This window comes from Haliaeetus leucocephalus, unplaced genomic scaffold, assembly GCF_000737465.1.
Source record: "Haliaeetus leucocephalus isolate CR32 unplaced genomic scaffold, Haliaeetus_leucocephalus-4.0 Scaffold536, whole genome shotgun sequence".
Lineage (NCBI taxonomy): Eukaryota > Metazoa > Chordata > Aves > Accipitriformes > Accipitridae > Haliaeetus > Haliaeetus leucocephalus.
Genome location: NW_010972972.1, coordinates 3,758,756 through 3,774,533, shown reverse-complemented (window position 1 = coordinate 3,774,533; position 15,778 = coordinate 3,758,756). Strand labels below are relative to the sequence as shown.

Sequence of the window (15,778 nt, the reverse complement as noted above, 5' to 3'; positions counted from 1 at the left end):
AAGAGCAAGCTTGCCTTGCTCCACAGAGATCAAGGAAAATAAGACAATTTGTGGCTGTAACCCCAGGACTGCTTCCTTTGTTTCATAGGTTTTGCAGTTCTAAAAAAACCAAACAACAAAACCCAAGGATGCAGAAGCAGGCTCCTATTGTTTTCTTCAAATAAACCCAGAGTATTTGCTCAAAAACAATAAGGATATTAATAAACATACAAACATCCACATACCACAGCCCCAGAGCCATGGCCAGAACACTAAAGAGATGAACCACATACCACTCTAGTTTCTCCTACTGCAAGCTTAGTTCAGTTACATTCCTTGTTCCATCAGTGAAAAATCCCACCTAATCCTGTAGGATGCAACTTCTAAACAATGAGAAAGAGACAGACTGGAAGCAGGAAAAGAACAGAAGAAATCAGCCATGAAATCTCAATACTTCCCCCCAAATCCACAAACAGGATACAGCTGTCTCCAGGAGCTGGGGCTTCGTTTATTTATAATGACTTTGTGTCATTTTTCATCCTCCAAATCAGATGTAATCTCAGGGAGGCAAAGGGAAAATAGACACAACAGTAAGTGACTGGAGGAAGAGTGTGAGAAAGCCTACAGCTCAACTGGACTTCCAAAAACCTGCAGCCAGTTTGAGAGGCCACTGAGAGATTCTGAGATGCATGTCTGCATTGTGAGCAGCTCCTGCATGGCTTCCAACAGAAGGTGAAGAGCAAACATAGCAATATTTAGATAAACTTTTACTCCCCCATCACCATCCGATCGCCTCACCTCTCCACAGCTGCCCACTTCCTCTCCCTCATTTTGAGACACAAAGCTTGATGAACAGGTGTTGTGAGCTGCAAAAGTCAATCCATTTGCTACATGGGAAAGAGGAAATGCCTCCCTTTTCCTTCAGACGGGACCCCTTCAGCAAGGAGGTATCCCATAATTAGCAACTTTACATTTCACATGTACAAATATCGACTAACCCACTAGAGGTGGTTCCTCCAGTTTACACATTCAAGAACAAGATCAGGCCAATGTTTTCAAGTGCCTATGCCCCCGATTTATGTTCAGCCTCATAGCCGCTGGTAGAAGACAAATAATAAATAGTAGGTGATGCTATCCCTCCACTGCTGACATGGAGTGAGATTGTTTTTCATCTCCATGACTAGCAAAATGAAGCGACAACATTGTGGTGCTTTTATTTCAATTAGATGGACTTTCCTCCCACTTCCCAACCCCCAAATACCTACTTGATAAAAGATTAGAGAGGAATAACATGTTTGCTTTCAAGTTCTCTCCATTCCCTAGTCGAAAACTACACAAATTACAATGGGGAAAGAAGGAGGGGGAACATGTATGAAACATCTTGGTGTCTCGGAGTAAACGTGCTATAAACATACTAGGATTCAACGTCAACATCAAAGGCTTTTTATTCTCATTCTAAATACGAGAACAACTGGATTTAGTACTTGTTTTGTTCTCTATCTCCTCAAATGTCTAATGATTTAATTTAAAATTATTCCCTTTGATGTCAGTCTTATATTAACTTTTACTTGAGGCAATTAGCTTCAGGAGAGTATAAACCGTTTGATTCTGTCTTTCACTCTGTGCAAGCCAAATGCATGAAAGGATCAGAGAAGACTTGAAAAGCTCATAGAAATCACTGCTGTAGCTCTAGCCCAGGCCCACAACACCATGCTGCTGAAGCTTCACAGCACCACGTCTTTAATCCAGACCTGCCCTCTGTGATGTCCCATTATAAACGATTGGGTTTTCCTTTTTAGACAACCACTGCAAAATTTGTAACTTCTGAGAAGTCCTGCTTGCAAATCCAGTCCTAATTCTGATCAGTTGAACTTGCATTGGGCAATAGCAGCTGGTTCTGCTGAGACAAACATCTCATAAATATGGACTGGAATTACATGCAGGAATGAACCAGGTAGAAACGAGCAGAAAAAGGGAGAGCTAGAAAATGCAAGCGCAAGCCCTCCCTCAGCTCAGTTCCAGCTTACCCTGATCCCTGCTAAGCACTTCTCTGAAGTCCCAGTCTCCCAGTGACTGGCCACCTCCCATATTGTGATGTATCTCTAAAGGGGAAAACACCTGACAGACACTAATACTGTTGCATTTAAGTGTGATTCTCCCCAGCAGATCCCAGCCTTCCTTGGTGCTGACAAGGCTATTTTTCAGTAGTACCAAAGGAAGAGTAGGAGTAAGTTTCTGCATCTTCAGCAGCAGGCACATATTTCTGGCACCACAGTAGGCACAACCATGAACTTGTACCCTTCAGGGATCTAGAAACTTTTACGTTCACTCCTGTGAGCAGATGGCAAGAAAAGCCCAAAAACCAAACACTATACAATCTCTGAATACATTTTAGAGAAGAATACCTGGATGGTTCTTCAGGTTTATAGTTAAGTATCCTTTCAAATAATGAAAATAGCCTGATTCAGACCCTGAGTTCAGTCAAACAACACCCAGATGCAATGAGATATGTGTGTGGGAAGAGACAAGCCTGATACAGAGCACACATTACTTCCACTGGAGCCAAAAGGTAGAGTGCAGCACTCCTTACACATAGAGCAAGGTCCCCAGGAAGGAATAAGGCCACAGGCAATACAAAACACATGAGATCTACTTTAAAGAGCTGTGAATGTCAATAGAGCTGTTGTGTTTGCAACTGACTGCATGCTGAGTCCTAAAAGGCTGCAGCTGGGCAGCAGGGAAAGCGGCTGTCCAGGGCTTCATCACACCAGCTGGAGTGTCCCAGGCCAGAAAGACTTTTCCAGAGTGTAGAGGAGCCTCTAACTTCTCCGCAGTAGCTGAGGACAGTCAAACAATGAAACTTTCCAGAGAGCAAAGTGGAAAAGAGAGAGCAAGAGACCCAGAAAGCAGGGAGCCTTCAACACTGCAGACAGAGTGGGAGGCTACTGAAAATAGCAGGGAACAGACATGCAGCCGGGTCACAAAGACAAAAGAAAGGCAGATTTCCTAGGAAGCAGACCCAGAAGGGAACTGGGTAAAGTTTCTTGCAACATACAAAGCTGCTAAGAATTTTAGACTTCAGAAGAAAAAAAAAAAAAGCGAGGAAAGGATCTGCCCTGAAGTGCTAAGACTGCTGGTACAGAGGAATTATTGTCAGATTAAATTAAATAAAAAACGCCACCTCACCCTGCCGATCTGCGTTCCCCCTATTTCAAGAACTACCTCGTCCTACTTTGTGTTCTACTAAAACCCAGCTTTCAATATTCAAAGCTCTTTTGGTGTTTTCAGTAAATTTACTTTAAAGAAGGCAGCACAAGCAAGATTCTTCCCCACTCCAGAGTTCCACCAAAGGCAGACACCATCAAAGGTGCAGAAATCCACAAGTTGGTATTGCTGATGTTCTCCACGTGGATTAGGGTCTGCCTGGCTGTTTTCGCACTTCTGGCAGCTTCTCCTCAAGCTTCTCTTCAAACCTACATTTTTCAGGTGTAGAAGGTCTCAACTGCAAAAGATTTCTCTGGAGTTCTTACCACCTTGTGATTTATTTATTTTTTAAAATCTCCTCTGCTTACCACCCTCTTTTCACTGTTACAGTACTTCATTTTTAAAATATTTAGCTGAACTGATTTGCCCAGCAGAGAGGGAAGAGATTCTCCCCCATCCCAAGTCCTGGTATGAGAACATCCCAGCCAAAGCTATGTACAGACTAATCAGTATACCCAAAACCAAACAAAGATAATGAGGAAGCTGAACACATAAACAAACACAAATCCTACAGGATTAAGAGGTCTAAGAATCAAAGATCATATGCCTTCAAAAAGCCTTTTCCTTCTAACTCAAGACACTTTTTCCCCCATCTCTTCAAGTCTCATGTAAAAACAGATTCCTACTCTCTTCACTTTCCACCATTTCCAAAGAACACACAGGCCTGAGCAGCCATCAGACATTAGTCAGAGTATTAAAATTGTGTCAGTCAGAAGACAGCTATTAAAAGGCAACGGTTCACAGTAGGTGCAAAAGCAGCCTCTAAATTGGGTCCTAAAGGCTACTCAACCAAAGTTTTTAACTTATTCCACTAACAGAGGGACAGCTAACTGGTGAGATTATCAGTTTTATACACCACCCAAGGGAGCTAAAAAAAAACAAAAAAAGGCAGAAAAAACAACCTGTAAGCTGCAGGTGTATTGTAACTACTACAAATCCAGGAGCAATAGGCCACCAATTTATGTTCTGGTTGCAACTGGAGGATAGGTCTTAAAACTTTAAGTACAGGATTTAAACATTTTTTAAATTGAAGAATCTAATATGCAGGTTGCTTTCACTGATTCTCATCATCATAATACTTGGCTACTGCTCAAATATAAGAGGAACAGGAATTTATTTTCTCCCTTGGCCTGTCCAAGCAGTGAATTAAGGGCTAGTTTAAAAAGTGACTGAATACAGCAGTCGGGGAATGTCTTGGTGGTTCATTTGATTAAATGCATGTAGAGATTTTAGGCTTTGCTGCAAATACCACACCCTTATGTCTGACACCCTTCCTGTCACCCTTATTTTTATGTCTGACAGCCTCACATGCATGGCCCAATGTGGGTTTAATTTCACCCAGATTTCCACTGTCAAGAAACAGTGTCACTGCTCCAGTGGAATGAAGTGGTCACAGTAGGATAGCAAGTGGTCTTAGATCCCTGCTAGCCAATACCAATTCCAAACAGAGCTTTGCAGAAACAAAATGCAGCCCTAAATTAGGCCAGACAATGAACTGGTACTTGACGAAGAAAGAGGAAATCAGGGAGAACTTCCCACTTCCCAGCAGCAAGTGGGTTTCTGAAGCCCTTTCTTTGTGGCACAGGCCATTTAATGGGATCTGACTCAGCACTTACTCCACACCTTTCAAGCACAGCTGTCACTACATTTCTCCAAGACAGGTATTATTATTTATACCTAAGCAATCACACTGCAGAGAGAGCAAGAGATTTGCCTTGAACTATGCATTTAGTTAAGATTCAGTTTATACAAGTTTCAGACTCACAATTTAACACCTCAATCAACATTTGCATCAGTGCTTCTGTTACTACCAGCCACCTACGCTGTAGTCCTGCATCCTCTACAGCTTTCAAGTGGATACAATTTGTACCAAAGACGTAATACACTGTACAGCTGCAAACTGTATAATGTTCTCATCATTAAGTGTCACTTGTTTTCACATCTTAATTTGCATGCAACAGCCTGGAACGAACCTTTGGTAGCATTAAGGGATCTCAATTAAACAGGAACAATTTAGTTTAGCTAATCAACTCTATTGTCCCAGCAAGCAAAAAGCTGAGCCACATGTACTGGTCTGGAAGGGAATCACTAGTAGCACAGGTTAGACCCTGAGATCCTGAAGAACCAGTACACAGAGGCTTTTTGTCATGAGACTGTGCAGAGAGTGGAAGACGTGATCCTGCAGCAAGCAACTGCTACCTCAACAATTATTCTTTTGCTTACAGATGATTCACCAGCAAGGCTGGAGCCAATAAGCGTAAGTGGCAATGGATGTAATTGTTTGAGAGAAGAGTTAATTTCATATACACAAGTACAAAAGGCAGATGGAATTTCTTATGATTCATGGATGTGGTGGTTAGGAATCATGAGAAATCTGTGGGGAAGATCTTAGTGGTTATAGCTGTATTTAAGTCACAGGAGGTTTTGGCCCAAAATGTGAAGTACTTAATATAATGATAGATTGTGACAGTAATTTGGTGGATGGGTGGGGAGACTTGGCAATGTTGGGGGAGAATTCCAACATACAACAGGAGTAGCTTATAAGGAACAACATATATACAGGTGAAAAGGAGTTATCTCATGGTAAATTATATTCTTAATTTCAAAGCTAAGAAATATTTGCATGTAGTAGGCTGTCCTGAATGTCCCACCCCATCTCTTAGGCACTTATGATCACATCTTTCTGTTTACTAAGATGTTCCACTTCCCTTTGTTGTTCTTTGTAAACTTTTCCACAGCATCGGGGATAGAAAAACCTCATCAGTACAAAAGGTGCTGATTAATGCACAAAACAGCAATAAAAGTAAGGCACCTGTTTAACACTAAATTATTAGCTGAAGCAAAGGACTGCTATATTAAAAAAATAATCATAGAAGTACATAAAGGAAAGGTTTTGTAAAGATAAACATTTCCTCTAACCTTCAATGACTCCAGAATTGCTCTGCAAGCAAAAATCAAAAACTTTATGCAACCAACTTACCTCAATTTGAAAGAGTTCCCCAGCACCTTCACAGTCATTTGATGTAATTATGGGGGTATGAATATGCACGTAGCCATTATCCTGGAACAGACAGAACACTAAAGTTAACTAGCTAAAGATATCAAACATCGGCTTCAAGGATAACATCAACCAGTACATATCATAACTCACCTATTAGCCCCCAACCAGGACAGCATATTTACTTTTAAACAACTTCTACCCTGCACGGACAAAGACAGAGGACTAACTAAACGCTAGCATGATTTACAAATCAATGTTTACTACTTGTGCTCTTCTTCCATATTTCATAAAGATACTATGGGTTTTTGCAACTGCCCATCTCCACACCATTGCCCTTTCTTCTCACCTCCTCTGGTATTTTTATATTTCTGGGCATTTTCACCCCTACAGCCTCAACACTTCAGCTTATTCCAGCTTTTGGAGGATGGTGGTTAGGCAGAGGACACTCTCTTAGTGTTCTCCACTAAGAGAAATGATCAAGTGTGTTAGATCACAGAAATCACACACTGCCTGGGAGAGAGGACTTAAAAACACCCAACCACCATGAAAATGTCAGTCCCACCTTGCATCTTCCGAGATATTGACGTCAAACTGATTTTAAGAGACAGGGTATACCCTGGATTGGTCATATTCTAGGTACCTGGAGAATTACCCATTCCTGTAATAGTTCATAGACCCAGCAGAGGCCTCCGAAACCAGGAAGGCTGTATAAAAAAAGAGCCCCTATTCTCCGGGTTTCTCTACAGTGCAGCCACTTTTAAGCCAGCTGCAACCCAGTTTTCAGTGGGTGGGTACATCAAGCAGACCTCAGACAACCACATACAGCATGTTAGAGGCAAAACCAGGAACAGAACTCTACTAACTGTCACCTTCCTAACTTAGTCTCACTACAGAGATCATACCTGTGCATGCCAAGGCAAACAAGAATCTGGTACTAGCTGATTTCAGCTGTGAACAAAGGATTTGTTTTCTCTTGCATCACTAATGTCTAGCACAAAGGGAACCCCTTTAAAATCAGGGTGTGCCTGCATTACCATGATACATGCAATGATGTAGCATAACCCATTGTCTATTTACACATAACACTAATAAAAAAAAGATTAAAAAGCAAATGTTTCTAAAAGCTTAGTTTCACAGCTTTTACCAAAATAATACAAATCAACCATTCACACAACAGGTCCTGGTCCTTATCACCAGCTAGTTAAAAGGCTAGGAAGACAGGAGCAGTATTTACTGCCCATACTGAGAAACAAAATAAAATTAATTTTGACCAAAGAGTTCGTACAGACATCCAATGCATTTTGTGGAAGTACCATAACACGACCCAGAGGAACCAAAGTCCCTGCAGTCAGCTCTAGGCTACCTTGGTTACAGGTGCAAAGACCTCAGCTTGCCAAGTGCCTGGCAGGAGCTTCTTACTGAGACCCAGTTACTACACAGAAGTTTTGGAGCCAGAACTACTTGCTTTGCCTGGGGAGCGTAGTTTCAGCCTACCAATACAAAATGCAGGTTTCTGCCACAATCCCATGCATAGTCCACAGACCGGCTGGTCATGTGGCCTCCCAACCCTACATGAGATTTTGGAAAATTGCCTAAATTCCTCATACTGTGGTAACAATTGCTGTAAAGAAGCACATTTCACACAGAAGACCCCTTACATGCTTTGGAAAGGAATGAACTGCACAGGTCTGAAAGATGAGAATCCCATAAAAAGCTCTTGGATAGTTCCCCTTATAAAAGCTCCTAAAAGACTGCAAGTCACATTACTGTCTCTGACAAACCTGGTAGTTAGTTAATGTGCAAAGTGGAGGTTGCTGTTCACACTGCAACTATTTTATTGTGCCTAGGAACAATGTTCCTATCCCATATGGACCACGACACTCAGGAGATGATTTAAAGGTAACATTTTAGCCTTCAACATCCAAACCAAACCCAGAAGTCATTTGGCATTAGTCATTTACTGCTGGAAATGAATAGGCTAAAAAAACAAGAAAAGTTTGTAAAGTTACAGAGAGCTTAGATAATTTCAAGCATGTATTAAAAAACCCCCACTTATTTTCTTTCACCATTAAGCTCTTTACAGCTTTGCAGAGTGAAAACACTCCAATTACACTTTCTAGTTAATCTATGTTCTGGCATTGTCAAGTCAGAAATTCCAACATTCTTGGGATCATGTAGGTGGTAATTTAAAAAGATTGCTTTCCTTCCATGAGGAATGGAGCAAACCACAGATGTTCCTGGTGCTAGGAGAGTCATGACATAAGCATTTGCAGATATCAGGTCTGGGACCAAATCTCCCTTATCCCTCTAAAAATAACTTGAGTTTAGCTGCCGCTGCTAAATTAACAATACTTTATATTTTTTAATACTGCTCAGCTCTTGAGCATTTTAAACAGGAAGGTATGTCAGAGTCTGAGCTGGAGTTAATTTGGAGAAGTAAAGCCTTTGGGGCCGTGTTTGAAATCACAAATTGTTGTAGGCAATGCCATCTAGCGGCTCAACGCCAGAAAAGACTGATTCCCAACAGTTGGGTTCTGTCTTACGAGCCGGCACAACGCTGACATCAGCAGCTTTAACTGACAAAGCATTTCTATTAGGCTCTTTTAAAAAAAAAAAAAAAAAAAATCTTTTAAATACCGTGTATTCCATACGCATAACTCTAGGTTATAGGAGATAACTCCTAGAGCAAGCAAGCCTTTATTGCCACTGCAGGTGACAAGTACCAGCATACCTGGGACCAGAAAATCAATGTCAACAACTCTGACCTGTTCTTTGGGCCATGCTAATTACTACACATGAATTTTGTAATCAGAATGCTCTAAATATGATTCTACTCAAACTAAAGCCAGTTTATCTAAATATGTTTATTTCAATGAATGGCTTTAAAAGAAAGGGCTCAGGTGCGCTAGAGGACTTGCTACCTTTATCTACTCATGCAAAGAATCACACGGACTCTATACAGCATCTGTAATTAGAGTTAATTCACTGCCCCCACCGCCTGCACAAAGCCTGTACCATGCCCACAGCTTAAGAGTGACACATTCATAAAATACAGGTGCTTCCCACCCATCAGTTTGAAATGCATCGAAACAGGAGTCTCCTAATCTCAGCTAACAGCATCCACCCAGACTTGTAACACAGTAATAGAAAGGTAAGAACTGAGAATAATAACGTGAAGCTCTAAGCCAGTTCATCAGTAGCCTTCCTGCACCACAGATTTTTCATTGTGGGAGGAGGCTTCCGTCCAAGGACCATAAGGTCACTGCTGAGGATGGGTTAAACAACTCCATATTATTTTGTGTTCCACAGACCACACACACTCGCAGGCAATTATATTGCAACTTAGTGAAAGGGATAAAATAACTAACAGGAAATGGGTGGAAAGACGCTAACAAGACCACAGATGTGCTAACTTGATCATAAGCAACAGTCTGGCCAAGGCCTCAGACAGGCCCAGGCCTGGAAAAAAAAGCCCACTGTGTCCAAAATCCATGCCCTGCAGCCGAGACATCAACATCCCTCCCTCCCTCCTAACATGCTCCTGTGAAGCCAAACTGGGGGAACATTTTACACATAAGGCTCGGTACAGAAGGGACTACCTGGAAGAATGAGTGGATGGCTGCAGTGGCTTCACTGCGGATTCTCAAGAGGGAGCCGAGTGTATTGTTTCTGCATCGCAGGTGAGGGAACTGTCGGACATACTCCAGTGGGTGCCTCTCCTTCGTTTTCAGAGGGAATGCCTAAAATCAAGGAAAGAAAAAAAGAAAAATAAGAGGATGAGAACTTGGAGTCAATGTAGTTTTATCGCTATTCATGGAACACCATCCCTGCCTACTAAAACTCAATCATCATTACAGAGCAGAGAACTAGATGCTTTTGCGTATCTTTTCTAGTCATTTTGTGGATTTTATAATGCTTACAGCAGAGCAAGAGCCATGAACACAAGAGAAGGTAGTAGCACTCTGAAATGCTCCACCTTTTTGATGTTGAGCCATCCTGAAAGCCAGCTGTTCATCTCACTGCTTCAACAGCAAGCTGGTTCCAAACGTGCCTGTGGCAGATACGGTTCTTCCACCGGCACAACGTGGAGCGTTTTGCCAGTCCCATTGCTTCTCCAATTTGTATCCCAGCCAGACTTACCAGGTGAACCACCTGGCACAGGTAAGTGCTTCAAGGTGGGACAGTTTCCATGTAGAAACAGCTCTGTCCCAGAGGACAGCTTTCATGGTGATCCCATGTTTCTCCTTTGATGTACCCTATAGACACTGTTGACAAATCAAAGCCTGCAGGACCACTCAGACTTAAAGAAAATACAGTTTGAAGCATGCTTTGCTGGATACTTGGACCTTTTGAAATTAATTTCCAAAGCTGTCCTATCAGTTGGACTCCTGCTGCAGTGACATACCAAAGTATCACAAGGTCCCACCACACGGATGGTTTCAGCTTTCAGCTCCACGTTTTGCATCCTATGAGGACTTTTGACCAGTTTCCCTCGCACTTCTACTGCGCTTCCAAAAGTCAGATCTCTAAGAAACCAAGAAAAAACAGCAGCTTAACTAGGCACTGATACAAAGTCAATTACATTCAGAAGACAGATTCCTGTTAATTTAGCTGGACCACTTGAGATCACAAGAGATACTGTAGCCATAGGGCTTAATTGATGAAATGAAAAATTATTAAACACATAGGTGGGAATGTGAATAGATTCACAAGGCTACAGAAGAATTTAGGACAAGACAGGACTGTTGGACAAGTGAGGGGAAAAGAGACAGCCTTTTATTAGAAGGGGCTCTTGGTGAGGACAAACCAGGCTTACAGAAAAAAAAAAATAATTAAAAAAAATTTTTAGAAATCAAGTTACATGCAGAAGGTTCCCAGATCATCCCAGAACTCCCAACCCTAGCCCAAAGAACAACCGAGAGTAACAAACAAAATGAAGCTGTAAAACAAGTGCATTATTTTATTATAACAGAACAGGCATGCCTATCTAGGGGGTATGCCTACTAAGCCAGCACTGAAGTTGTTATAGGAAGAGCAACAGCACTCTCCAAAACCTGGGGACAGTTATCCCCAGCTACGTTGTGCGATTTCCAAGCAAGTCCAACAGTAGTCCAGAATGCCCATACTGCTAACAGCTATTAAGAAAATTAAGTCCAAATTAATCTCACAGGACAAGCAACTGAACCACAAGGCCTCAGCTAGCGGAGACAGAGTAGTCAGACAGTCTCCATTCTAAAAACACATCCGGAGACCCCAAACTGCAGTAGTGCCTTTCCTGTGGCCAGGTGCCAGCTGCTGGTGAGTCACTGGCACAGGAAAGGAGGCCTAAGCAGACCCCTCCAAGCACTGGTCAACACGGGTATTTCTCCAGGCATCTCAAACTGACCAACCTATTTTCCAGGCTGGGATCAGCAACCACCTGGAGGTTTTCCAGAGAACTTCCATCGTTTATATGCAGGAACAAAACTTCCTTCTGGGATCGGACAGAGCGGACCCAGCCCTAGGGGTTAAAGAAAAAGAAATTTGTTATTTCTTGGCATTTACTCTGTGTAGTCATGCTCTTCTTACAGCTGAGCTGGACATGCTACTTCAGGCCTATTTCAACTTCTTATTGAAATCAAAGGAAATATTTCTTTAGGGGCCACAAAAATAAAAAATAATTAAAAAAAAGAGTCAGTGTCAGGTTTTCTACTGACTTCAAAGCAAAGAGAAACAAATCCTTAGGCAGAGACGTCAACTCTCCTCCTGAGTACAGCAGGGATAACTAAGATCTACCTGCATCTCTGGGGAGCTGAGAACACAGAAAATAGCAAAGTGCTCTGAAGATGAAAAGCATTTTAGCAAAGTACATATTCTTATTAGCGTTGTCCCTTCAAAACGCTTCTTACTGAAACAGGAGAGACCTGTAATGCATAGTTCTTTATGATAACACACTCAAGACTGTTTTGATGATTCTTATTACCAATTTTTGTTGCTGTATCACCTGTAGGAAGGTTCCAACTGAAATTTGTTCACTAGTTGTTTACATGCCCTAAGCCATTGGACTGCTAAAACAATGATGCTGCAGCCAATTCAGATTCAAGTGAAAAATTACATATTCATGCAAAACAAAAATAAAAGTTAATGCCATGGGTATTTCTCCTTACACCTCAAAATCAAGACTAGTACACTGTCCCCATGGGGAAAAAAATATTAAGAAAAAAATCTAGCAGTGTTCTTGTCCAGTTTGACTAAAAGAATTAAAACAGTAACACAGTGGTTCTTTGTAACAGCAGAACAGACCATAAATATGTCAGGCTAATGTCTTAATTCGAGCTTTTCAATGAGAAATAACATTTCCTTTAAAAAGAAATTAAAATTTAAGTCAGTACCAAGGCACCAAGCAAATGTAATAGCATCCAAAATACAACTCCCTTACTTGCTCCCCAGCTCACAAGAGTCAAAGCTGCCCTTGAAAGCAAAACTATCCACTGGGGAGCTTCCAGTTCACCTTATAGTAATACTGTAGATAACAACTGAAAACAGTGCCAATTAAACAACCAAACTGCCTCTTTTCCAAACAGTTTTGTCTTTTGCTTAACTCGAAGTGCCCAAGCAGTTGTAATGGCTTCAGACTGCACAAGTGCATTAGGGATTTTATACCAGACAAACCAATGCGAATCCATCTACTTCTGTTGTGTAGACTGAACAAATTCAAGAATTAAACAGTACCAAAAGTAAAGCATTCTTAAAACTACAACATGACTACTAATACAGACAAGGCATTAGACAGGCTGCATAAAACAAAGAGGACAACTGCATACAAGAGCTATGGAAGATTTTAAAGCCATGAGCCTAACCATTAAAGAAACTTTGCCTTTTGCTCCAGCCTCACAATTTCAGACAGGCCTTTCAATGCAAGAACTAAGCACTCCTTAACAAAACACACAAAACCCCTGAACAAAGAAACATTCTCAAGAGCTTTCTTTTCTACCTCATCAGGCTGTTTTGGGATCTGTTAAATAAGGAGATGAGTTTTGCATCCCGCAACAGGAAATAAGAGCATACCCACAGACATGTATTGGAGCAGCAGAGGCTGTGGCAGCAGTGTTTTGACTTCACACCTTACCAGAAGCAACATGTAGCGAGTGCCAATCCTGACTCAGACCAGACTGCACATTCCAATAACCTGGCCATAAGGCTGGTTTTAAGCCAGTCCAGTTCCCCAACACAGTTTAATACAAAAAACGTTTTTGCTAGCACAGGGGAAGAGCAACAATGCAGCAAGGATCTGGGGCAAAAAAAATGCAGTATTGCCAATTTTAGCATCAGTTTATTCCAGGTTGCATTATTCAAAAAACTACAGCTGAAAAGCACCTATACTGGATGAGCTTATTCCTACCCTATTAGGCTTCATCTATATGTGTGCAGGAATATCTGTGTGCTAAAAACTGGGGTTTGGGTCAGTAAAATCATAGGAAAATTTGGGTTGGAAGAGACCTTCAAAGATCGTCTAGTCCAAGCCCCCTGCCGTGGGCATGGACATCTTTCACTAGACCAGGTTGTTCAAAGCCCCATCCAACCTGGCCTTGAACACTGCCAGGGATGGGGCATCCACAACCTCTCTGGGCAACCTGTGCCAGTGCCTCACCACCCTCACAGTAAAGAATTTCTTCCTTATAAATCTATATCTACCGTCTTTCAGTTTAGTTTAAGACTGTTACCAAGCACCCTAGTCCTTTACACATTCATCCAGAAATACTGACAACTACACAGTTCTAGCCAAGGGCCTTGCACTAAAACAGGGACTATGCATCTGCAACCACCACTCTGTCAGCTGGGAACACCAGAAAACAGGGGGACACGCAACCCTGTGCTAAGGAAAGGGAAAGAGCACCATTGCTAAAAAGTCCATTTATCTCGGTCTGCCTTGGTTCACAACAGGAGCTGGACACGAACATCAATGAAACTGTTATTGTTGGCTCCACCTGACGCTGCTATAAACCTAGATGTTGAACAAGACCTAGAGCAAAGCTTTAAAAACATCAGCACAGAGGCAGTGGTTCACTCTCCCAAACCAAATGGGCCACAAAACCAAAACCGTAAAGAGCATGTTTCAGTACAACCCATCACAGTAACAGCCTTCCCCTGCACGTGCCAAGTATCTTCAAACTGAACGGCAAACTGAACAAATACAGCCAGAGCTGGCTCCAGAGACTGTAAAGGAGACCCGTCCCTTTAGTAAAACGTGCTGCAGAGATTTTAGCTTTTCTCCCTGAAGCACAGCAGTGAAACCGGCGCGGTCCACGCCACTCCGGCTCCTGTCCCTTCCGTTAAGGCTCTGGGTGGGCTCCTTCCCAGGCACACCCCGACCTCCCGGCCACACACCTGCACTTTAACCTCGCCAGCCGGTTCCCGGGCCCCCAGCGCCTCCCGGACCCGCAGCCGCACCTCCCGCTGCGCCCGAGGCAAGGAGACGCAGCGGCGGAGGGCCTGCCATCCCCGCCGTGGCCCCAGCATTGGCGGAGGCCTAACGGGCCTGCTCCCTTCAGCGGCCGGGCCTCATCCCGCTCCGCTCCCGGCCCGCTCTCCACACGACTCCCGTGAGGCGACGCGACTCCCGCCGCCTCACGTGACCGCCTCATCCAATGGCCGCCCGGAGGGGCTGCCCCAGCGAGCCAATCGGAACGGAAAAGCGCCCAGGCCCCTCCCTCCCCGAAGGGCAGCCTTTTCCGGCCGCCCTGGGCGCGGGGGCCGCTGGGAAATGTAGTTCGCGGCGTGAGGTGTGGAGGGAGGCGATGGCCGGGGTGGGTTTATGGCGCCAAGCAGGCACTGATCCTGAAAAGCCGGTCGAAGAAGCTCTCTAAGACTCGTTGTGGAGTTTTAGAAAGCAGGCGTTCTTTGTTGCAGCGCTGGATGCACGGGGGATAATTCCACCTAGCGTGCATGCCACAGCTTTAACACTAACAGGTTATATAGAATAACTAATTGCATATTAATCAGATTAGTGTACATATACATAAAAATGATCGCAACTGATTATCTTAGTACTGCCTTCATCCGATCATGCGCAATGAAGGATCCCTTTGAGTCGAAGGGCTGCTTTTGCGACCACCAACCCACTGAAGTTCTTGCTGGCTGTCCTTGAAGTCTTTATTCTTGTCCTTGGTCTTTGATCTTGAAGCTTAACACAGTTTCAATCACATGTGGTCAGTCTCAACATTGTTCTCATCTAGCGTCCAGGAACATCTAGTCATAAGAGCAAAGAACTGCAAAACTTACGTATAATTACTAGTTAATCACTTGACTAGACTTGGTAATTATCTCCCCGGTTACCCTTTGCCCATTGTTTCAACCATAGTGTTAATATATATATATATATCATTTATCAAATCTCACTTGCACAGTCACCTAGCAGCAAACCAGTTTTCACAGAAGGTACAAAATATTAAAACCATAAACGTTTGAACAAACCACATGAAATGTATGGACATATGCTATCAGCACGGGGGGGACGGGATCTCCGTGGCGGGGGGGGGGGGGGGGAACGGGGCC

General features: G+C 43.0%; 1 protein-coding gene across 4 annotated transcripts in view; it reads right to left on the bottom strand.

Annotated features, from left to right (window-relative positions):
- The window catches only part of NARS2 (asparaginyl-tRNA synthetase 2, mitochondrial (putative)), a 52,575-nt gene extending 37,766 nt beyond the window's left edge, over window positions 1-14,809 (bottom strand). For 3 of the 4 annotated variants that reach the window (XM_010576573.1, XM_010576574.1, XM_010576575.1), the window contains exons 1-5: window positions 14,612-14,809; window positions 11,635-11,744; window positions 10,650-10,770; window positions 9,844-9,984; window positions 6,224-6,304 (exon numbers count right to left, since the gene is read on the bottom strand). In XM_010576573.1, the coding sequence (XP_010574875.1) occupies window positions 6,224-6,304; window positions 9,844-9,984; window positions 10,650-10,770; window positions 11,635-11,744; window positions 14,612-14,743 (585 nt within the window). In that variant the 5' untranslated portion in view covers window positions 14,744-14,809. The remainder of the gene's footprint in view (window positions 1-6,223; window positions 6,305-9,843; window positions 9,985-10,649; window positions 10,771-11,634; window positions 11,745-14,611) is intronic. The other variant, XM_010576576.1, reaches the window with a different exon arrangement.
- Window positions 14,810-15,778: the final 969 nt, after the last annotated feature.